At 50.0% G+C, this 23059-nt stretch overlaps 2 protein-coding genes across 3 annotated transcripts in view; one reads left to right on the plus strand and one right to left on the minus strand.

Annotated features, from left to right (window-relative positions):
• The first annotated feature begins 3524 nt into the window (after window positions 1-3524).
• On the plus strand, window positions 3525-11157 carry LOC104862402 (sodium- and chloride-dependent transporter XTRP3B). 2 transcript variants are annotated; one of them, XM_010624397.3, is made up of 6 exons: window positions 3525-4120; window positions 4476-4638; window positions 5520-5724; window positions 6186-6345; window positions 8708-8873; window positions 9314-9619. In XM_010624397.3, exons 1-6 carry the CDS (start codon window positions 3771-3773, stop codon window positions 9461-9463), a joined length of 1194 nt encoding a protein of 397 aa, XP_010622699.1. In that variant the 5' UTR covers window positions 3525-3770; the 3' UTR covers window positions 9464-9619. The 2 variants fall into 2 exon arrangements, with proteins under 2 accessions (XP_010622699.1, XP_033618521.1); XM_033762630.1 differs by lacking the exon at window positions 9314-9619 and adding an exon at window positions 11086-11157 and having other exon boundaries at window positions 3526-4120.
• A 1007-nt stretch (window positions 11158-12164) lies between these two features.
• Window positions 12165-23059, minus strand: part of Sacm1l (SAC1 like phosphatidylinositide phosphatase) — a 53547-nt gene continuing 42652 nt past the window's right edge. The window contains exons 14-20 of the mRNA XM_010624396.3: window positions 20427-20565; window positions 18475-18544; window positions 18285-18357; window positions 17309-17402; window positions 17110-17202; window positions 16708-16765; window positions 12165-14161 (exon numbers count right to left, since the gene is read on the minus strand). Of these exons, the coding sequence (XP_010622698.1) occupies window positions 14025-14161; window positions 16708-16765; window positions 17110-17202; window positions 17309-17402; window positions 18285-18357; window positions 18475-18544; window positions 20427-20565 (664 nt within the window). The 3' untranslated portion in view covers window positions 12165-14024. The remainder of the gene's footprint in view (window positions 14162-16707; window positions 16766-17109; window positions 17203-17308; window positions 17403-18284; window positions 18358-18474; window positions 18545-20426; window positions 20566-23059) is intronic.

Genomic DNA, 23059 nt, shown 5'->3' on the forward strand with positions numbered 1-23059 from the left:
CCTATGCAGCTCTGCGTGTACTCACTTGGCTCCCAGCTCTGCCCTCTCAGCAACCTGAGCTTACTACCTGGCCACCCAGGCTTCCCTGGGAGATCCTGGGGAAGATACCTGAGCTCCGGAAGTCTGGCACCTACCGAGACCCATACAGCTGTCTTAGAGAAAGCGGTGCTTCCCCCCACAGGGGATCACAGTAAAACAACCTGCAGGGACAGGCGAGGGTCGAACTAGGCCGGGCCAGAACTAGAATCCGTCATCCAGGGAGTCTCTGGACGTGCACTGCACTGACACTCAGGCAGTGACCACAAGCACAGGCGTGCGACTGTTACCTCGGGCTGCGCAGACAGCTCCCTCAGAAGATGACCGTTCCAGACGAACCGCTGATCTGCCTGAGAGAAGTCACACGCTGAGCCGCTCAGAAAGGAAACTCCCGCAGCACTGGTGTCCCGTCGGGTGCGAATCCCCCCACCCAGGAAACCTGCCCTCCTCGCCCTGCTGCTGTCCCTCTGCCTCACCCACAAGAACCCAGGTCCTCTCCATGCATCTGGCAGCCCCCAGGGGGACTCTTCAGATGTTCGTTTCCTGCACCAGCTTTGTGTGTGTCGGGGACAAAAAACATCACTGAATATACTCAAGGGGAAAGTGAATTCGCTCACAGCAAAAGTGGTGCGGGCAGAGGTTTCCTTGGACCGGCAGAGAATGCATTTCAAGATGCCACAGATGCCTTGAAACCATGCGTAGTGAGGAGCTCTACACTACACCTGTCGTTCCTATGCAGGTTTATAATAGCATGATAACATTTACTGTATGCATTCGTATAATAAGAGACGGTAAATAAGAAGTCATAATAAGTTAGGGTAATACAACAACCTACTGTAATAAAAGTTGTGGGTCTGTGTCCCTGATAAGAAAACTCTGAGGAGTTCTGCACACTGGGCATCCCACCGGAAAAGCTTGAGGGAGGCCAGGTGCCATAGGGCATGCTGAAATCCCATGTCTCAGGGGCAGAGGCAGGAGCATCTCCTGTCTGCATAAGCCTGGCTACATGGTGAAAGCTGATCCCCAAACAAGCTTAAGCCAGTCCTGTATCTAGAAGTGAAAGGACATAGAAACATAGGAAAGTATAAAACTAAATGGCAGATACACAACTAAGGAGGAAAAGAGAATCACACCATGTCACTACAGAAAACCACCAACCCACAGAGGTTAGTGATAAGACAGAAAGGACAAAAGGCCCCACCAAAGCAGGCATCAGGAGTATGTGGTGAGTGATGACCCTGGGTGTAAACTGATCAAACCCCCCTATTACAACATGAGGCAGGGGGATTTAATACAACAGACAAACCAGAGGCGCAGTGGCCACCGGGAGGCACCTGCTCCCTGCTCCTTGCTCCCCAGGAAGGACGCAGACTGCGAGGGGAGGTGGTGGGAAAAGGCGCTGCACACAAACAGGAGCAGATGGGGAACCTGCACTCGGGCCAGGTGGCACAGGACCTAAATGGGAAGTTATCAGAAGAGGCAAGGAAGGCCACAGCGTAATAATTAAAGCTTCAATTCTCATTTCAAAAAGTAATGGACACAGCCAGGGATTTAGCTCAATGGTTCCACTGCCCGCCTCACAAGCACAAGGACCCGAGTTCGATCCGACAGCTACAGCACACACACTTTTCCCATCCGCCTAGGGAAGTTCTCAAGACAGACTCCATGTTACGCACTTGAGTACATGGGATGAAGCCCCGGGTGTCACATGACCTGACTTCAGAACACGCCCCAAAGCCAGGGGAGCAGAAGCAACGGACGCTGGCATAAAAACAGACATGCGGGCTGACAGAACACAGAAGAGGTTCCAGGAATAAGAAATCCATAATTAAAGCCACCACGTTTGCCTCCTTTCCTCTCTGGCACTAAAGACAGAGCCCAGGGCCTGCTCACTGAGCACTGTCCTCAGCTCTCTTTTTCTTCTGAGACAGTCTTCTTTTTCTTTTACTTTTTTTTAAGAATAGGAAAAATTTATGGAGGCAAAGAAAGCTTCTAAGTCAGAAGGGGGACTGGAAAATTGGTTGCCCTTTTTCTGAGAGTAGGAAAAATGCATCGGTAATAGGAATAACTCCTGAGAGACAGGAGGGGTCCAGACAGGGTCTTGTTAAGTTGCTAAACTGCCTGGGTCGAGCTCAAACATCTGATTCTCCTGCCTCAGTCTTCCGGATTGAGAGGATTGCCCGTGTGTGCGCCCCTCTGGCTTACAGCCACTTTATGTTTTATCAAAGTCACCTCCTCTTTCTCCCCTCACTTCCCACTCACCGTTCCTGTCAGGATGCTCTGCTCTGCCACAGCCCCCACAGCAACAGTCGGTGACTACGGACTGAAGTGGGACTCAGAAGAAACTTCCCCGCTTCTCAGTTCATTAGCTCGGTACACCGTCCTGGCACGGGGAGCGGAGGAACACGGGGTCCCTCAGAACCTTCAAGTAGGACGAGCATGTGGTCTGGCAGCCAAGCTAGGAGCTGCGGATCCCCAGGCCAGTAGAGGGTGCAGACTAGAGCTGACAGCGCTAAGTGGAGATTTCAAAATAGCAGAGAGCTCTGTGTTCCCAGCACAAAGAAATAATCAAAGTGTGAGGTGACAGAGGAGAGGGTGATACATTTATCAAAATATCTCCTAACCCCATACACACGTACAATTATGTGCCGGTTAAAACCTTACTTTTTTTTTAAAGAAATAACCTAGGGAACATTTAAAAAAACCTCCTCCAGGGCACTTAAACAAAGCCAGGGAACCTGGACTTTGTCTCTCGGGAGCAGGAGTACTGAGCTCTGTGAATGAACAGTGGGGTGGTGGGGCGAGCGCAGGATCAGAGCCCAGGACTCTGAGAACCTGGGAGCCCGTCCAGCTTCACGCCCACGCCCTGCAGCTCTGTCCAGGCATGTCCCTCTATTGCCACCTCTCCCAGAAATCAGAGGACGCCGCACACTGGCCCTGGCCCTGCAGGGCAGTGTCCTCGTACCCTCGTGCGGTGACAGTCAGGGCATAGGGCAGCTCCTCTGCAGCCACCAGGACTGGGGCTCAGATGCTGGAGAGCTGCATTCTCTCCACTCCCCAAGGCCTGGGGAGGGCTGGGGTAGCTCCCACAGGCTCTGGAGAGCCAGGTGGGGCGTCTGCAGGCATGCTTTGGGCTGGTGGTTAAACGCCACCATGATTTAAGGACTTAGGTGCTACATACCAGTGATTAGCCGCGGAGAGAGGTCCTCAGACGGGTCCTAACCACTTCCTGTGCTGCAGGGCAGCATGCCACGCCACCGATGTCTGAGCTGCCCGGGGAAAATCAAGGTAACAGCTGCTATGCTGCATGTAGCAACCAGGCCCACTTTCAGTGAGGTCTGGCTGGAGTTCACAGCAGACACACAGCATGCAAGTCGGAGTTGTTTCTACAGCGAGTAGGAGGCTGAGTGCCTGCCAGACCATCACCCGTGTCCAGCAGATGCAGTCCTGTATTTGGGAAATTTCCCAGAGCTCCAAGAGCAGCCCGGAGGGTGTGGGGGCAGAGGTCCTGCAGCCCTGGGGGACAATGCCAGCAGCAGGGCAAAAGTGGCAGGGAGGCAGCGAGGTGGACCCGGCCAAGCATGAGGTCCAGGCCAGCGAGGAGGGACTGTGTCAGAGCCCCGTAGGGAGAGCAGATTCTGGGGCTCAGCACGTGGAAAGGCAGGGAGAGGCACAGGGCCTGGGGTGCAGGAGAAACCTGGAGCCCCTGTCCTGCAGAGGGAGGAGCTGCGGGGATGGAGCCACCTTCGGCTCAGCGGGCCTCCCTGGCCAAGAATGAAGAGCCGCAGTCCTGGGGGAGCCCTTGTCAATGCCCCAAGCAGAGGGAAGCAGAGGACATCGAGCCTGGGGCTGAAGAGGCCCGTGCACGATGGGGGCACCCGTTGCAGCTCCTGTTCGCCTGCATCTCCTACGCCACACAGATCTTCTCTCTCGGCCTGGGCTTCGGCAGCCTGATCGCTTTCGCCAGCTACAACGAGCCCTCCAACAACTGCCAGAAGCACACCATCATCGTGTCCCTCATCAATAGTGCCACCTCCATCTATGGCTTCAAGGCCACCTTCAACTACGAACACTGCTTAGATAGGTGAGCCGGGCTGCACCTCTAAGACCTGGGCCTCCAGTGGGGAGGAGAGCGCCCGCCTCTGAGCTGGAGGGAGAACCACAAGGAGGGGCTGCACAGGAACACATTGCTGAGAGATGGGAAGGTGGCAGCCTCTCCAGTCAGTGGAGGTCAAGCTGGTGCTGTGCTCTGCAGGGTGATTCTGCTGCTGACCAATTCTTTTGACCTGGAAGATGGCTTTCCAGTGGGGAGGAGAGCGCCCGCCTCTGAGCTGGAGAGAGAACCACAAGGAGGGGCTGCACAGGAACACATTGCTGAGAGATGGGAAGGTGGCAGCCTCTCCAGTCAGTGGAGGTCAAGCTGGTGCTGTGCTCTGCAGGGTGATTCTGCTGCTGACCAATTCTTTTGACCTGGAAGATGGCTTTTTGACAGCCAGCAACCTGGAGCAGGTGAAGGGCTACCTGGCTTCCACCTACCCAAGCAAGTACAGCGAGGTCTTCCCACTCCTGAAGAACTGCAGCCTGGAGTTGGAGCTGGACACGGTACGGTGTGGCCAGGGAGATCGGGCGCCTCTCCTTGAGCTAACACAGGCTCTGGGGCAAAGACTGGGTCCCCACTCCCCTTCCTATAAGGCCGCACTCACATTACCTTAGGACCCCGGTTTTATAACCTCATTTAACCTAAGCTTCCCACTGAAGACGCCTCCCAGGGACACTCACACTGGGGATGGAGATTCCACACCAGAGTCCTGGGGAGGGGACCGATTTGATGCACAGCGGTTCTGACTCTGACCCAGTGCAGCAAGGGCTCCCGGGGGAGGACAGTGCTCTTCTTCCCACCGCCTCTCCCCTCCAGCTGACTTGTCTTCCTGTGGGTTTACCAGCCCATGCGTGGCACACTGCTTAACCCTAATTTCTGGGAGTGCTGGTGGTCACAAATGCACGGAGGCTACAGGTTTCCTTTTGCGCGTCTCCTGCTGAGAGCCAGAGGTCTCCCACATCTATGGCGCTTTCCACCTTCCCTGGGTCACAGAGGACTTGTCTTCACACAGGAGCTGCAGGCTCAGTCCTCACAGCTGTGTCCACACCGCGGCACAAGCTCGGGACTCTGGGCCCTGACACAGGCTGGCTCCTCAGTCCCAGCACCGAGGGTGGAGCCCTGGACATTCTGAGGTGGATGTGGCACTGTCCACATGTGGCCCGGGGGCAGGGACAGAGTGACAGAAGTTCCCCACGTTCTGCAGAGGTGCATCTGGGCAGCCCCACATTCTATTTGGTGCTGCTGGCCTCAGGGCCTGGTCTGCAGGTGACCGGGGCTCAGCAGGTGGCTCTTGGGGCCAGTTCTGAGATCCCACATCACTGAGAATTCTCTTAGTGTTAGACCACTGGTCTCCTGGGTGACTGCTACCTCTCTCCGTGGACAGGCGGTCCAGGGCACAGGCCTGGCCTTCATGGTCTACACGGAGGCCATTAAGAACATGGAGGTGTCCCAGCTGTGGTCGGTGCTCTACTTCTTCATGCTGCTGATGCTGGGCATAGGGAGAGTGCTGGGCAACACAGCGGACATCCTCACGCCCCTGACCAACAGCAAGGCCATCTCCAGCCTCCTGCCCAAGGAGGCCATCTCAGGTGCGGGCCCACATGGAGCCATCTGCCTCCTCCACATGGCAGGCACTGGTGGGCCTTTGCGAGGTCTCTGAGCCTTGGCTGCTCATTGGGAAAGGGGCCCTTTCCTGGCCTTGAGGCTAAGGACTCCACGCAGGGCCATGGTGCTGGCAAACCCAGCTCACCCCTCTCCCCTCTCCCATGTCCTGCCGGCCCTGACCCACATTCCAGCCTCTCCCCTGCTTCTCTCCCCACGAGGCTGGGCCTGCGCAGTAGGGATCCACAGGGCCCCAGACCCACAGCCCGGCAGAGGGGCCCGAGAGTGCACAGCTCCCTCTTCTGCTGCCCCCTGGGCCCATGTTCCTTCCCAGCAGCTCTGCCCACCCAGGTGGACCAACCAAGTGGCCACAGTCCCCTCGGGGCCCGGCCCCCACTGCCCCTGAGAGGTCGGGCGAGCAGTTGGCGCTCGGGTGTCTTGTGCCCAGGTCTGGTGTGCCTCATCAACTGCACCATTGGCTCGCCGTTCACCATGGAGGCCGGGATCTACTGGTTCGACATCTTCAATGACTACGTGGCCACACTGTCCCTGCTGCTCATCGTGCCGGCAGAGACGGTGGCCATGTGTTACGTGTATGGGCTGAGGAGGTGAGGGGCCGGGCCCAGCTAGCTACAAGGGAACAGACAGCCCTATGGGATCTCAGAGAGGCTGCCACCCTCAGTGCATTTCCTTCTAGAAAATTCTTCTTTGCAGTCATTTGTTTTTTTTTCCGAGAGTTCACCTGTTTCTCTGCCTCACTTCTCCCCTCTTGGCCTGCAACCAACAGCTTTTTCCTATGTCTTCTCCTTGCATTATGGGATGCCCCTGGGTAACACTGCTAAATCCCCATAGCTTTCTTGGAGGACAGATAGTTCCTCCTGGCAGTAGATACCCTCATCCCCAGCCAGCATCAATATATTTAAAAGTCTTTATTGAGAGCTTTCATCTCAGAAAATCTGACAAATTCCTCAGAGGTCAGATTTTCACCCCTGGTGCCCAAGGCACTGCTGGAAAATTTTCAGTCTTCCCAGGGCATGCAATGTGCAGCTGGGGTCAGAAGTGCTGATCCAGAGCCACCTGCAAACTTGAGTTTGCCTCAGCACCATCCAAGAGCGGTTCTGGTTAAGGAGGTCCTGGACAAGTTCCAGGATTCCCAAATTGACATGTTCCCAGGTGGCCTGGGGACCACACTTTGAGAACCGCTGGTCTAGCTCCCACCACTCATGGTCCCTTGAGCACCAGCATCAGTAAGGACCCTGCCAGACTAGGGGACTCAGGCTTCTGAGCCCCACTGAAGCAGATCTGCACAGTGAGCACACTGCAGTTTAGGAAACTCTAATGTTGAGTGTCGCTCTAAGGAGCTTTGCCACTGGGCCTTTCCAGTTCCCATCTCTTCCGGTGCTGCTTCTGGGTGGGGAAGCAGACAGCCCTGACACGCAGACTTGCAGACCCCACAGCTGAGTCTCACACTGCCACGGATAGACCAGGCATTGCCTGCCATGCTGAGGGATTCTCCTGTGATCATCTGGTTTTATGACATAAGTGAAATCAAGCCAGGACTTCTCAGACCTCTGAAGACAGAGGACTCTCAAGAGGGGACATGATAATTTAAAACATCATCAAAACTTACTGTGGCCACTGCAGGCCTTGCAGCCTCCTGCCCCCTCCTGCTAGTTGCTAACATTTTGAAATCACTAACAAACATTAGGGCACCCGCTTCTCCCTTGTTTCCCAGCACGGAGGGATTTCTGGATGTAGACCATTCAATGTTAAAACCAGGAGAGTCCCTGGTAAAGTCGATAAATGTGCCATCTAGGAAATGCCAGTTTAGAGAAGAGTCTATCCCAGGGAAGAATTCAGGAGAATTTGGAGACAGGACTGAACCTTGAGCCCACAGAAGGGATTGGAGAGGGGGCACAGGCCTGTCAAAGGGTGCTGGGGAGTGCAGGGGACTGAGGGAGGAAGGGAGCCCTAGAGGTTTCTGGAGCAGCCCAATCCAGGAGTGGCCAGAAGATTCTTGTGCTTGCTCAGGCCACTGTCATCTGGTGGCCTTGTGGCAGCAATAATTGGTCAGTGGCCTGTTCTGCCAACTTTTAGCTACCCAGGCGTGGAGCGGGTGAAGGGAGAGAGGACCCACGTTTTCTGACCTGTGTCACTCTGACGGTCTTGGGCATACAAGAGCCCCGGTGGCCTGGAGTCCTGCTCGTCACCTGTGGGAAGAGGGGGTAGCGCTCTGAAGAGCCTTCCCTGGATGCTGCACAGGAGACAGGGGGACATGGTGGCAGTGACACCTTGCCCTGTCCCAGCCCCTCCTCCCAAGAGAGCAGTAAGAGGCCCCAACCTGGGGGTGGAAGGCAACCCAGGTTCAACACTGCTCTGCCCAGCAGCAAGCCCACCCCAGCCATAGGTCTCGGCCCCTCCCCTGTGAAATCCTGACCTGTGAGCACTGGAACCACCTGCGATGACCACATCACACCCAGTGAATGCTATGGTGCCGGCCAAGGCGCAGAGGAAAGGGCCAGGTACAGCCTGGCACAGCGGGCGGAGGTGGTTGGTCCAGGGCTCTGGCGCCTGCACTCCTCCCCTATCCAGGCCAGGTCCTGGGGTCCAACCCAGCTCCGACTCTGCCCAGAACCCCTTGCTCCCCAGGCAGGGGATCCCACCCTGGGTGTTTCTACCAGACAGAGCGGATGCCGAGGACAGGGGAGGGGAGGGGAGGGATGCGGAGGCCCCAGGGGCACTGTCCCGAGGGTACCAGGCCACATCCCAGGTCCACACCACAGGCTCCTCCAAGTCTCCTGATTCCCCTACTGGTGCAGGTGCACCCCATTTTCTCTGCAACAAGGGACCCCCAGGAGCTCAGGTGGGGTACTCAGAGAACATGTCCCGGGATTAGGGCAGGGGGCTTGCCCAGCTCCAGCAGTACCAGCACCAGAACCCACATTCTCTCCACCTGCCCATGGCCCACAGATTCGGAGCCGAGCTGGAGGCCATGACCGGCCGCGCCCTGGGCTGCTACTGGAAGGCCATGTGGGCCTGCGTGAGCCCACTGCTCATCATCGGCCTCTTCCTCTTCTACCTGAGCGACTACATCCTCTCGGGGACGCTGCGGTACCAAGCCTGGGACGCCACTCAGGTACCTGCCACCCCTGGTCTCCACGGCCCGCTGGGCCTCAGCTCCAACGCCAGGAGCTGCCTGTGGCAGGGAGGTCTCTGGAGAGGGGTCAGAGCCCCAAGGCGGCTCCTGCCAGGCCCTACTGCAGAGCTGCAGGTGCCACAGTGAGAGACAGGTGCGGCCCCCATGGTGCTCCTGTGCCTGTCTCCTCACTGCACAGGGTCAGGCACCCAGGTACCACAGTGGACGGATTGATGCGGAACATTTCCAGACACAGAAAGCTCTAGTCTGGGTGATGGGCAGACCTGCATGGTGCTTCAGTGAGGCGCTAGTCACTCCTGGGGCTTCGTGGGCCTCTCCAACCTCTGCTTCCCACCCAGTCTCTGCTCGGTGGGGGCTGAGGCCCCGCCAATGGTCTCAGCAGATGTGGGGGAGGTCCCGTCCCTGACTGTCTCTTCCAGGGCCAGCTGGTGACCAAGAACTACCCCGCATACGCAGTTACTGCCATCATGTTGCTCGTGGCCACCTCCACCATGTGCATCGCCCTAGTGGCCCTGGTGACTTGCATTGTGCACCACCTTAAGAAGGGAGACAGGGCCTCCATAACCTGAGAACTGGACCCCCAGGGAGCCTCCAGCCAGCCTGCCACTGCCTCACTATGGCCTCCTGGCTTTTTAAATTATTTAAGCCCAAAGTACTGCACCTGTCTACTTCCTGAATATATCATTAGTTACCACAAACTCTTCTCAGCTTCTAACAATCTTAACACATCTCTAGATTTATACTTTCCTCATCCACAATTTATATTTTTGTTGCTACAATTTAATTTAATGTGTCCACAGTTACATTTGGTCACTTTGACTTTTCTTATTAGAGAACTGAAAGGTCTACGTCCAGTATTATAACAATGGCGTATTCTGAATTTGATTACAAATGTGTTTACCTTCACCAGTCTAAGTTTTCACGTTTTTCTGATATTAAGTATCGTCCTCTTGCTCCCCTTAAGTGGTTCTGTAAGGCCTCACGGCCATACACTCCTCCTACTTTTGCTAATTTCTTTCCTGAAGTGCAGCTTTGCTGGGAATAGTATTCTTGGTGAGCAGGGTTTTTTCTTTTAGCACTTTTGGATGGAACAAAGACCTAAAAGCGGAAAAGCAAAACCATGTGAAAAGGTAGCCCTCAGAGGTAAGCAATGCAGTCTTACAATCTAGCACAAATGTGTTAGGAAAACACTGAGATTAAGCCCCTCTTTCATCAAAAGTCACTCATAAAAAATGAAACAACTACAGACAGGGAGAAGATATCTGTGGTACAAATAACCAACAAAGAATTACTTTTTTGGACTATAAAGAATTTGAACAAACCTTTAAAGACATTCTAACAGGCAGGCAAGAGACTTCAAAGGTGCAGGAAACAGCCAGAAATGAGCAAAACTATGAAAAGATGCTTAATCTTGTTTGTGAGAACAGAGAAATATGCCAGCATGAGAACCTTGCTAGATTAAAAACGTTGGAAGTCTGCTAATGCCAGGCACTGGTGAGAAGGTGGAACTGGCGAGAATACAGGCAACACATCCAACTTGGGAAATAATTCCGTTATCCTGTGTATTTAATGCTCATAATTCCATTACGCAACATACCATGGAGAAACACTTTCTACTGAGCCAGGAGAGAGATGAACACAATATTCATAGCAAGGCTCAGCGTGTGAGCAAACAGTGAGAAAAACCAAAACATACACTATTACGTAGACAGAAAACAAACTGAAATGGCCATCAATAAATCTCAGTGAACACAGGGTAATATGGTCACTCTATGAAAATGGTGGTTAAGAACAGGTTGCTGGCCCAGCCTTCCACACGGGTCTTAGAAACAGCACTGAGTTTAAAGGCAAGCTGGAGCATATGCACAGAATGGTACCACTTTCACAGCCTTCAAAAACAGGGAAACTGTACAGGGTGTGTAGTAAACATGGAAGAAATACACAGAAATGGTGAGGCTAGGGGCACTCTCCCTGGGAAGGCAGCGGGAGTGGCACCCTGGCATAACAGGGAGCTCACGTGCAGCACAGCTTCAGGAAAGCTGTATACCTTGGTCCTGGCATCAGCGCCTCCTGCAGGGAGCCGCCTGTGTTCCGCCATTCCAGGCTGCTTCTGGGCCTCAGCTCTGCATCTTCACTTTCCCGACTGTGATCGGCAGACTTTCAGGGTGTCCCCCAACTTCCTCCACTGCAGGTGATGGGAGGACACTGGAGAGATGATGATGTGAGACCGCGGCTCCCGTCTCACTAGTACTCGTTCCTAGTGGCCTTCATGAACCACCCTGCAATGCTGGAGAGGACCCTGTGGCACAGGACTAAGACTGCTTCCAGCCAAGAGCCAGCAGCTTGTGAGGAACCAAATCGTGCCAATAATCAGTGACTCAAGGTGTGGTTCTCTCTAGATGAACCTTGTTTGCAGCTTTCTGAGAGGCCCTGCAGCAGGGGACACAGCTAAGCCAGGCCCAAATTCCTGACGCACCAGAGCTGTGGGGTAACGCAATACAGGATGTTATAAACCACCAGCTTCCAGGATAACTTGTTACACAATGCTAGGTAACCGATACCCTGAGGCCATCTATAGCTGGTTTATCTCCTCTTGCTCATCTGCAGTCCTTCCTTGGAAACTCAGTGAGCTCAATTAATTTTCAAATTAACTACCAAATTTTGCTGAAATTATTTCAGTAGGAAGCTGAAAAAGGAATGAAAGATCATGTTTTAAAGATTCACCATCATTTATCTCTGGGTCACATCCTAGGATGGCAGTCTCCACTGTCGACTGGCTTGATACATGCAGACGAGGACGGGTGCTTGGGTGGGTTGCAGGGTGTGACCCCAAGGACTGTACCAGGTCCCCAGCCCGCTCTGATCTGCCCTTACAATGATGGTCTCACTTTGGAGACAGCCGGGCATGGGCCAAAGCCTCAGACCGTGAGCCAAGGTACACACTCTTCCTCACGGTGTCAGGCATTCCGCACCGGCCGTGGAAGAGCTCACGTGCTCACACACGTGTGCAATGGGTGCCACCATCGGGGGCTTCTCACTTCCCATGGGGCGAGGGCCCAGCCCTAAGCTGCTGACGTCAGGGCCCCCTGCTGTGGCCGAGGAGAGAGCTTCCTAACAAGCAGTACTATCCGCTTCCCAGCTGAGAATGGGAGGCATTCTAGAAACTACGTACTTCAAGGGTGGGGGGAACAAGCTTATGGGTTTTAGTATTTCCCTGCTTTTATCTGTAACTAAAAACTATAAAGATATACAAAATTTCTTAAGTGATCATAACTAGAAAAGAGAATCCAGAAGCTAATATTTTACTAACTTTTCTATAACGATCACCCATTGCTTTAAGAGAAAGAAAAAAAAAATCACCATCTTTCAAGTACAGTACAGAAATGCTAACACCAATGATTAGAAAAGAATACGACATTTTATTTTCACTTACAGATGTACAGTACATGAATTAAATAAAATCATGACAGGAACCTCAAATATTGATAGCTTTGACCTAGCACACGAAGATTAGTCCATTCCCTGCAAAGCAGCCACACAAGCAGCTTAGATTTGGTCTTTGTCGCAGTTGCTGATATTAAGTTCTTACTGTGCAATGTCCAGAGCACTTGGGTATTCTATTACAGTAGAAACGAGCTAAGTGTCAACCTTCCATCTTTGGAACGAATGGTGCTTATTTACATGGTAAGAACAGGTAGCTCTATTCACTTACCCTACTGCGAATTTCAGGACTGATTCAAAGCTATGAAGGGTTTTCCCAGATATTATTTCCTTTAGCATTTTTAAAAGCAAAAACTGTTACTAATGTTTATAAAAGATAATGCTGAAAAAAGGTAATGTTAAAATAAAGGCGCTTTTAAAAATATTTAAGGACAACATAAAGTGTTACTATTGGAAGAAATTGAACATATTTTCAAGTACGACATTGAAATAGTATAGAAGTGTTTAATTGTTTTAAAATAGTGGTAATGATGCTACTTTGCATACTGTTCTAATAGCTAAACCTCGTAATTACAATTTGAATATACAATCTGACTTACAATTACAACTATGCACAGCTTCTGAAGCATTATTTTTCAGGGAGTTTTTTTTTTTTTTTTTTAAATCTTGGTACCGTGGATCGAACTTGGGTCCTTATGCTTGCGAGGAAGGCAGCGGAACCACTGAGCTAAATCCCCGGCTCTTTCAGGGAGTTTTTGCACATGAAGTTGGTCCTTGATTTGGAGGCTGTAATGATCAGGAAGCACTGAGTCCCACACACTTACTGAGCAAAAACCCCGGCGGAGCAAAAGCAATGGTGCCACACATGGAGAAGCAGCTGCAGCCCCCACGTTCAGGGTCAAATCTAGCACGAGACCCTCGCAGGGCCTGTGTGTCTTGATGAGCCCACTGCCACCAAAGGACAGAGAAGCAGCGGGCAGGATGGGCCTTTTCCACAGTGGATCAATCCTTAAAAAGAGGCAGCTTGGTCCTCCTGCAGAGGAGACAGACTTTACATTCTTTGATCTCATTTAGACCTTTTCAAAAAGACAAAGTATATGTGGGCTCTTCCGTCACACATAAATGCTGGTGCAGCTGCAATGACAAGAGCTGTCCAAGGTCCGAACCCACGACCACACAGGCCAGCACTTCCAGCTGATGACCATGTGAGATCTACGCCCCATAAACATGGCACAGTCTGCTTATTTCAGACTTCTAAGAGAAGCCCACAGGGGTGGACAAAGGTATACTTGCTACCATTGACTGCTTCTATGACAATAATGAAACTGAGCTAGAAAAATAACTTTACAGTTTTAAATAATGAAAGAAGCTAAGTTTTTAAAATATATTACTTATCTGCAACAGTTGAATAAGTGGACAATGAACAGATTCCTTCCATTCTGTGGACTCAACTCAGGTTCTGCTCCAATTATTGTATAGTTTCACACTGCAAATGTAACCATCCTAAGAGTGAAGAGATCGCCAAGGCCCTGACGTCAGATCAATGCAAAGTCACCCTCACACAGCAGGAGAAGCGTTGTGGATAAAGGTGTCAAAAAGATCTGCGCTACTGTGGAAAGCGGGTCAGTAAAGACTCCAGTTCTGCATCATGGACTCTTTCAACCCGAGCCGCTTTCCACAAACACAAATTCAGTCTATCTTTTCCTTCTGGACCAATCTCGGAGCATCAACAAAATCTTTGCCATTGAAAAGAATAATAAAAAATGTTCCAACGCTGGCAACTCCCCAGAAGAGCACATAGGCCAGTGTTTCTGTCCAAGTGTCACCTGTTGGTATTAAAAAACAGTCAGTGTAATGGAAAAATAACCAAACAGTTCGAAAAAGGCACCTGCTGGCACCATGCCCAGAATCAGCCATACAGCATGTCTCTGTAATATTCCAGTTTAGCAGCTCATGGGGAAAACCTAAGAACCTCTCTTTCTGGGACAGGGCACAGCATCGGGGCCTGCACCTGCTGGGATGCTGCACACACTAGGCAAGTGCTCTACTACTAAGCCACATTCCTCAGCCCTTTCTGAAAATTGTCTTTTGAGGAATGGTCTCACTTAGCTGCCAAAGCTGGCCTGAAACACAATTCTCCTGTCTCAGGTTCGAGTGAGTGGAATTACAGATGTGCACTACCAGGCCTGCCTAAGCTTGTATAATTACCAACTTTCACAGGCCTTCAAATTCTTCTAAGACAATAAAAAGAAAGCAGCTCCTTATAAGCTGCTGGGCCTCTCCCAAAGGGAGAGGTTTTCAAGCTGAGCTCTTGGCAGTAACTTTCCCGCCCCTCCAGAGGCTCTGTAACCAAATGTGGGTACACCAGAACAAACCAAAACCAAGTGATTTAATAGTGGGGAGAGCTCCCAGCAAATGGCACCTCTGGGCAATGTTTTTAAGTCAGAGCAGCCAGCAGCCATCAGCCAGCAGCAGAGAGGCAGGAGGACAGAGGACAGAGGACCATCACGCCACCCACACCCACCTCGCCTGGCTGCAGAAACTACTGAATTCTGCTAGCTCTACTGTTGAGTTCTCTACAGCACACGTGGCAGAGGGGACAAGCAAATACCGACCTGATAAAAAGCCACATCCAGGAGGAGTTTTGCCCAACTGAAGTGTTATCCTACCAGAAGGTGGGGAGAGACACCTTGGGGGAGCAGTGGAGGGGTGAGAGCCGGGCCAGGAGAGTCATGGGGCCTGTGCACTGTGGGGATCTGAAGGAGACAGCATTCCAACCAGGGGCCTGCCTGCGGGCCTGCCACACTGCCCACATGCAGCAGAAGTTAGTGTCCGGAGGACACGGGTCAGTATCTGGGCGGCCTGAGTGTCTTTACTGACCATAGGCCTCCGTGTGCATCAGTGTCCAGCTGAGCTCTGATGCCACAGCTGTTACTGACCTCACCACTACGGTCAAGGTGACATGGCTGTTGCTGTAACTGGTTTTCTCTGTATGCCAATGTCTGGATTGCCTGGGGTCATAAATAATACTGCAGCCCAGCCCTGAAAAACCAGGCACCAGGCAAAGAAGCTGCAAACCCCAGCACAAAAAACAAACAAAAAAACAGAAACAGGAAAAGACAAGACAGCAAATTGCCTCCAAAGACTCTTAACAGGTAAGTATTCGAGCCATACCCCCACAGGGAGTAATACACACTGGTTCCGTCCAGTATAACACAGAGGCATTCTACCTTGGCACCCGAAATCCCTAGCTATCCACGAAGTTGAAGAGGAAAACATCAGTACAGTCAAAGAAAAATACAGTGTGCTACAGAAATTCAGAGGGGAGTCAGTGTTTGTGGGGGACAAAGGATGGCATGGGGAATCTGAATGGCCCCAAGGACGGGGTTCAGCAGACAGACACAGAGCACTGGGAGGAGGGTGAGTCTGCCCACCAAGGGGGACCTGCAGCATGGTGACACCAAGGCCCCACAGACACAGGCAGCTCCGCATGGAGACTGCGCTCCTCTCCCTCCGGTCTCAAACGCTTCTTAACCTACCACAGGAAAACACCAGAGAAGTCTGCCGGCTCAGGTTCTCAGGCATATTACTCCTCATCTTTTAAAATTTAACGATTGGCATATTTAATCCACTAGTCCAACAATAAGTGGTTGGTTAAATAAAACTATATGTTCATAAAGGCAATTATTAAAAATGATTGAAACTTCAGAAAATATTTGTATTACTCCTTGGAAAAGCAGATTATAATAACATATAGTATCTCACTTGGAGGGAAAAAAAATCCCACACACGTACAAAGATTAAAACATCAGGGCGTTGAATCAGCTTATCTGGAAAACAGATTGGTAGTAATTTCTTGGTTTTTGACTGCCTTTGTTTTCTATAAGTACTGTGTTAGTTCAGTAGTAAAAAGAAAGTTATCAAAATCTTAAATAAAAAAACAAATGACGAAGGCCTAAGTGTATGGCAGTGGTATAGCATTTGCCTAGCAAGCTGAAGCCCTGGGTTTGATCCTCAACACCACAAAACAAACAAGCAAACAAAACCCAATCGATTATCAAACCATACAATATCAAACGATACATATTTTTCTTCCTGTGACAACAAAAGAATTACTCTTCTTTACTCCATTCTTTATTTATTTTGAGACAGAGCCTGTGTACCCCAGGTTGGCCTCAAACTTGGAATCTTCCTGCCTCTGCCTCCCAAGTGTGGGGATATGGGTGTGCATGATCACCCCCAGCTCACTCTTACAACCTAACAGGCAAAACCCAAGGGCTGAGTGTGCTCAAAAGCTCAAGGGTTATACACGATGAGGCCACCATTCCAAGCACTGAATAAATGTCAGGATGCGAAGTAAGAGCAGACTCACCGGCCATGAGCAGGCAGATAATGCACATCGAGAAGGCAACCACCATGATAATGGGCAACTGGAGGAGGGAAAGGAGGAACCACCATTAAGATCAATCACCAATGGCCAACAACGAGTCCTGCACACTTTTCTCGGAACAAGAGTAAAGCTCTCTACAAGCTGCTATGCACACTCTCTTTTCCCCTGGCCCGTTCGCTCTCACACAGGAAGGGCAGCCCAGCGTGTGGCCCAGAAGGGAACAAAGCTCAGGGCGACTTTACTCCCCACCCTCTCTCTGCGGAAGCCTGAGTGTCTGTATCCCATTTAGAACAGCAGAGCATGTCTTCGGTAAAAAGAGTTGGCGACATCTACACCTTCGGACAAAGCTTTCAACAACTTGGAAAAAAAATTAAGGTTTCTTACAGCCAAGAATTTCCAGTCCCTTGGAACACTTAAAGGACTGTGAGATTCTAATTCATCCACTGAATAGTTCCCAAGAAATAAGTCAATGGAATCCTGAAACAGAGAGAAGGACATTAAATCCCTAAACTTGATGTGGTTACATGACTGAAGAAAAATGCAAACTCACTATCACCCAATGACCAAAAATCAACACGCTTACTTGTCTAAATCCATCGGAAAAGTTGTTTTTGTAGTAGCGGATCAGTGAGTTCCAGCCGTCCATTACAAGTCCCAACTGCGTTCTCTTCCCCGTTCTGGTGAAAAGAGGTTCAATATTAAACTCGAAACTTGCACACTAAATTCTCAAGTTATTTTATGGCTAATGTGGGAATAAAGGAGTTACAAAGATGTTAAAAATCACTCCTGAAAATAGCCATTTTACAAAAGAAGTCACTAGTGGTTCCGAGAAACAGGCACTCAGTGTCGGGGAGGGTCACTCGAGTCCGCAGGTGCCCAGCACTTCTGTGTCAGGGTGCGACATTCCCACAGCGCCCTCCTGTGGGCTGTCCATCACCTGCGGTCTGAATTTCCGGTAACAGTTGTTACACCGTTATTTAGGGGATAATGCCAAGGAATAAAGTGTGTGTATGCTCAACCCAGGCACAATTTTTGTTTGACCATTTTTAATCTGTGGTTGGTTGAATCACAGCCATACAGATATAGAACCCACAGACACAGGGCCAACTGTAAGCAAGAACAAAAAGAAAAAAAAAGAACAAAAAGAAAAACAGTTCTAGCTACAAAGACAGGAAGTATGAAGAGAAACTCACAGTACTGGCTGAGTGGTATGAAATGGCAGTGACTAGAAACAGTATTTTGGTCCCAGGGAATCCATAAGTCTGTACAGGAGGAGACCCAAATGCCCCAGTGCCAAGTCCACAAGTTCTAACTCATCCCTGGCCAGTGCGGCCCTCAACACAGCACCAGCAGCAACCAAAGCTCTTAGAGATGCAGCTCGCAGGCCACACCAGGCCTGCAGAACCTGGGCACATGGAAAAGTTCAAGAAGCCTGGCACAGTCCTGGGTCTCCACCCACTGTGCACCAAATTCCCAGGAAGTCTAAGACCCCACTGGCAGCCGGGCCTCGTCTCCCGACATCCCGAACACTGGCGCTCTGAGGCAAAGAGGCAGCTTGCCTGGTAAAGTCAGTTTTCAAGGCACCGGTTCCTGCATACTGTTTGGCACAAGCATTTGCGTTGTCAGCCCAGGCTATAAAAAAAGTTGAGAAGAGCAGATAATTAAAATGATAACCATAGGTTCTAAATAAAAATATCAATTTATTTTTAAAAATTGAGCAAGTCTGCCTCTATTAAAGAAATCACCTACCATTTTTATAAATCTTCTCAAATTCATCTTGTTCTTCAAGCTTCTGTCCCACATGCAAAACTCCTAGTCTCTAGAAGGAGAACCACACCCACATTTATGAGGGACAGATTTCGGCAGACACAACTTAGCAAGAAAAAGCCAACAATCCCCAAATCCTGTCATGTGTCCTGGCTGCTGGCCACAGGGCCTTCTCCCAGCCAGGACAGGCAGCAAAGCCTTTGCAGAGGCTCCTGGGCCGCACCAAGGCAGCCCCAGCACCACAGGGACAGGGCCTGCAGGCCAGGAAAAGGCAGCAGGAAGAGCATGGCTACTATGGAATGTGGGGTGTGAGCTGCCACTTCCTCCTTCCTCTCACCCTAAACTTTTGCTGTCTCTGCCCCTTCTGCCTGTCACAAGGCTCCCCATCTCTAGGTGTCCTCACTTCTAAGTCACCCAGGGACTTTTGGGGTCCACCATCCACGCGCCTGAAATCCTGGCCCTGCCCTTTAGCTCAGCCCATCAGCTCTCCCAGAACTGCCATCTTTGCTCACTGTCTTCCTGAGAATTGGCTGTTCCACCCTCAGCCACAGCACAGAGCCACCCTCCTGGCTCATAATTGGGTAAAAGCTCTGTCCCTAATGGAGTGGAAAACTATAAACTGAAGAGTCCCCCACACTTGCTGGCAATGCTGCTCAAGACGTGGCCAGGAGGCTCTCTGAAAATACATGAGATTTCATAACACTGCATTTAGCATGGAAAAGAGTAAAACATAATCGCAGAACCTACTTAAACAGGGTGTGGTTAGTCAGCCATGGAAACAAACCACTCTTCACAGTGTTTCTACTGAAAAATGGGCTCAAGCATCTCCAGCAGGCAGAGGGGCAGCAAGGTAGAAAGCAGGGATTGCTCTAACAGAGTACACTCACTGTGGTGGGGTGTTACAGTTCAGAAACAATTCACCCCCAAGGAGGTATTGTACCCCACAATTTCCTCCTGGGATCACACCTCATTACTTGCAGAAAAACATGTGAGAGGCCCCTTTGGTCCTGCACAAAAAGTGCCACAATGACTTAGAAATCTGGGTTGTGGCATATTTTTCACTGCAAATAAAACCAGAAGATATTTATATCTCTTTTTCTCATTAGCACATTAATCTTAAAGGTAAAACATTGTACCTGGAAGTTAACATACTCTGCCAGTAATAAAGGATGCAAATGCAAACAAACTTGAAGTACAACTTTGTACTATTAAAATAGAAAAAAATTGTTTTAAATAAAAATATCTAACTAGCAAGAGTTCAATAAAACAGATTTAGTTATTCATTGCGGACATCACTGTGAATTGGTAGAACCCTCTTGGAAAGTAATATATTCTCTTTAATACAGTAATGTACCAACTCTAGAATTAAGTCAATGGAAATAATCCAAGTTAATAATAAAAACAGATATATTCTCTGCAGTATTATTTAAAAGCCAGAGGCACAGCTGGGCGAAGTGGCACGTGCCTGTAATCCCAGTACTCGGAGGCTGAGGCAGGAAGATCACTGTGAGTTCGAGACCATCGTGGGCTACATCGTGAGTTCCAGGTCAGTCTCAACTACATAGTGAGACCCTGTCTCAAAAAAAAACAAAAAAATGGGCCGGGGATTTAGCTCAGCGGTTTGGTGGCCTGCCTTGCAAGCGCAAGCACCCGAGTTCAATCCCCAGTACCAAAAAAAAAGGCCAAAGGCACAGCAACTTAACTGGCTTAGTATATTATAGTACAATACAATTATTAAAAATTATACGTAAATGTGAAAAGACTGCAAAATTTAAAATTGTGCATCCATGTTCTGACCATGTGCGCAAAATGACAGTCATACACAAAAGAAGAAATGGTTAGGAGAGGGTGGGGCAATATGAGTAGTTTTTAAAGATAAAATGTTATTTTTTACCACACTATTTTTCAATGAAAGAGAGAAGAAGAATTCGCACTTGAAGCTGGGCCTGAAGTGAACGTCGGGCTAACAAGCTCTGGACCACGTTGGTTCTGTCGAGACAGTCCATGCAATTGCTGCGGAACACGCCCTCCTGGTGTGTCACCACCTTGCCGGCAGAGTCTACTAGGAAATAACTAAAACACATTTGTATAAACACTCTCATACCCAAATAGGTCAGACGTACTGATGACACTCCTTCAGTGCCATTACTAAGCCCATAAATTAAAAGGTCACTCAGGAAGGCACAGACAGGCTTCTTGTATTACCCTACAGCACACAGAGGTGTGGCTGAGACAACACAGCCCCCATCCAAAACACAGCTGTGTTTTAGAGGCCGCCCCACCTAAGAGAAGGAAAATGCAAAGGTAGAAGTATCGTGAAGGTTGCTGTGGACAGCAATCATGTTTCCCAAGCCAGAAGAGGCTTCCCTGAACGTGACTACAACTGCAGCACTACCTGGTCCCTGTTCAGTTCGTATCAGAATCTCCAGGGCAGCTTGTTAAGAACGAAAATTTTTCTCCTTGAGATCAACTACATCAGAATCTCTGAAGCAGAGATTAGTTACCGCACACCAGAGAGAGCTGTTTTGGCTCTGGGGACTGAACCCAGGGCCTTCAGTCTACAGCCCCCTTTAAAATTTTGAGATAGGGTCCTGCTAAGTTGCCCAGGCTGGCTTTGAATTTCTGCTCTCCTGCCTCAGCTTCTGGATTAGCGGGAGGCAAGCACCCACAGAACAGGCTTCTCTCCTTTTCAAATGAATACCACTGCAAATAGTATAAAACATAAAAAGTACACTCAGGTATTGTCTGAAAAATCAGCTTCCCTTTCTTCCCTTAACCACCTGGATTATCTGGGCTGCAGCCAGTCGTGGTTACCAACAGCTTCTGTTTTTCTGTAACGAGCTTCTCAGGTAATTCTTTCAACTCAAAAATGTGACAACACTCAATGTAGTGGTTAAGAACATTGGACTCCAGGAAACAGTAAATAACCTGTTTTCTAGGCTTGTACTACAGGCAACTTCCTAGCTGTACAACTAAAATAAATTCTTTCACTCACAAAATGGAGGTGACACCACCACCCTTAAGTGGCCCTAAGGCACGACGCACAGGAAGGTGCGAAGCGGCGTACACAGCAGAGCAAGAACACCAGACAGCACTAACCCTAGCGCCCCCAGGGCCCTAAGGAAGGGGGACAGGTAGTGCGTCTGTCAAGGGCTAAACACAAATCACTCTCCTGGTACAAGAGCCAGAAGAAGGGATTCAGGTGAGAAGCCGACACGGGGTCAGGCAGAATTCTTGAGGTGGGTGTAGAGGCGGCAGGCATACGCGTGCATGCAGGAGGACACGCGTGAGGGCACCCCCTCCGTGCCCATAAGACAAACACGGAGGAACATATCACTTCCTAAATTGTGCAGTCCTCTGTCAGGTGGACACCATCTTCACTTTACACATGCAAAGTTTGAAGACAACCAACAAGCCCCAGGGCCACAGGCCTAATGAGATAAACTGAGACTTAAACGAAGGTACATCAGGACTGAAGGCCCAGATTCTCTCCACTCCCAAAGCCCTGCCAATAAAACATCCTCGAGAGATGTGAAGGCCACAGGTCAAAGTCCCACTGTTCCTGGGCACACAGTGAGCAGCAGTGGGCAGATTCTGGTGCCAATCTTCCTTCTCTGTTACAGTCTTGTATGACCACACTTATGGAGAACCCACCACTCCAGCTGCCTAAAGCCATGCCAGACCCAGCCAGTGTTTTCACTAACAACGCAACAAAATAGGTCCGCCTCCCTTTACTTGTCATTCTCACGGTAAAAGCTCACAAAAGAACTAGGTGCAACACATTCCCAGCAGCTTGAACCACCAGTGGTACACGCATGACTGTCCCACTGGCAGCTTGTACCTCCAGGCCCAACCACTGCCACTGATACAAAGCGCCCCACAGGACAGGCACGCATGTGCCACCGGTGGTTGAAGCTGTCCGCAGTGACAGACAGGTGACGGCCCCAAGGTGACTGTGTTAACTGTAGGTGGTCACTTTACTGAGCAAATGTCTACTACAGAGGTTTTACTACTAAAACTCTGACTAAAACTGTTATTTGAGTTGTCAGGATTAGAACTATCACACAAGCAGGATAAAACAACAGAATGATTTATAGATTCCTTAAACTAAGGAAGGCTAACATACACTTGTAATGCAGTAAACCTGTGAAGCAAAATGATAAATAAAACAGCAAAATATACAGAAAGCCCCTCAAAGATGCTCCGACCTGTTGCTCCATCCACCCTACTCCCGAGCTGCTCCCCCGAGCTGAAGGTGTTTATCTATATGCACCCAGAGTGATCTACTGTAGCACAGCTTTCACAGTAGGAAGAGAAACAGAAACGAAGCAAGATACTCAGAGTAAAGAAAAGCATGTACTTAAAACGATGCTATGACCAACAGAATACAGAAAAGCCACTAACACCACCATCACAGGTTACGTGGGTTAGTAACAAAACACCCACAACCAAAAGGTCAGTGAAAACGTCTGAATATAAAACACTGCTAAGTCAAATTCATTTACCAGTATATGAGAATTTATAAATGCATGAAAGACAATTTGTAATATGAATGTACCTAACCTTG

The sequence above is a fragment of the Fukomys damarensis genome, unplaced genomic scaffold (genome assembly GCF_012274545.1).
Source record: "Fukomys damarensis isolate Sample0158 unplaced genomic scaffold, DMR_v1.0_HiC HiC_scaffold_12, whole genome shotgun sequence".
Taxonomy (NCBI): Eukaryota; Metazoa; Chordata; class Mammalia; order Rodentia; family Bathyergidae; genus Fukomys; species Fukomys damarensis.

Bases quoted from the DNA above. Each gene is read 5' to 3' on its own strand.
- LOC104862402 (XM_010624397.3), top strand. From the start codon at position 3,771: ATGGAGCCACCTTCGGCTCAGCGGGCCTCCCTGGCCAAGAATGAAGAG. The intron at 4,639-5,519 runs GTACGGTGTGGC...CTCCGTGGACAG, and splicing joins TGGAGTTGGAGCTGGACACG to GCGGTCCAGGGCACAGGCCT. The intron at 8,874-9,313 runs GTACCTGCCACC...TGTCTCTTCCAG, and splicing joins AAGCCTGGGACGCCACTCAG to GGCCAGCTGGTGACCAAGAA.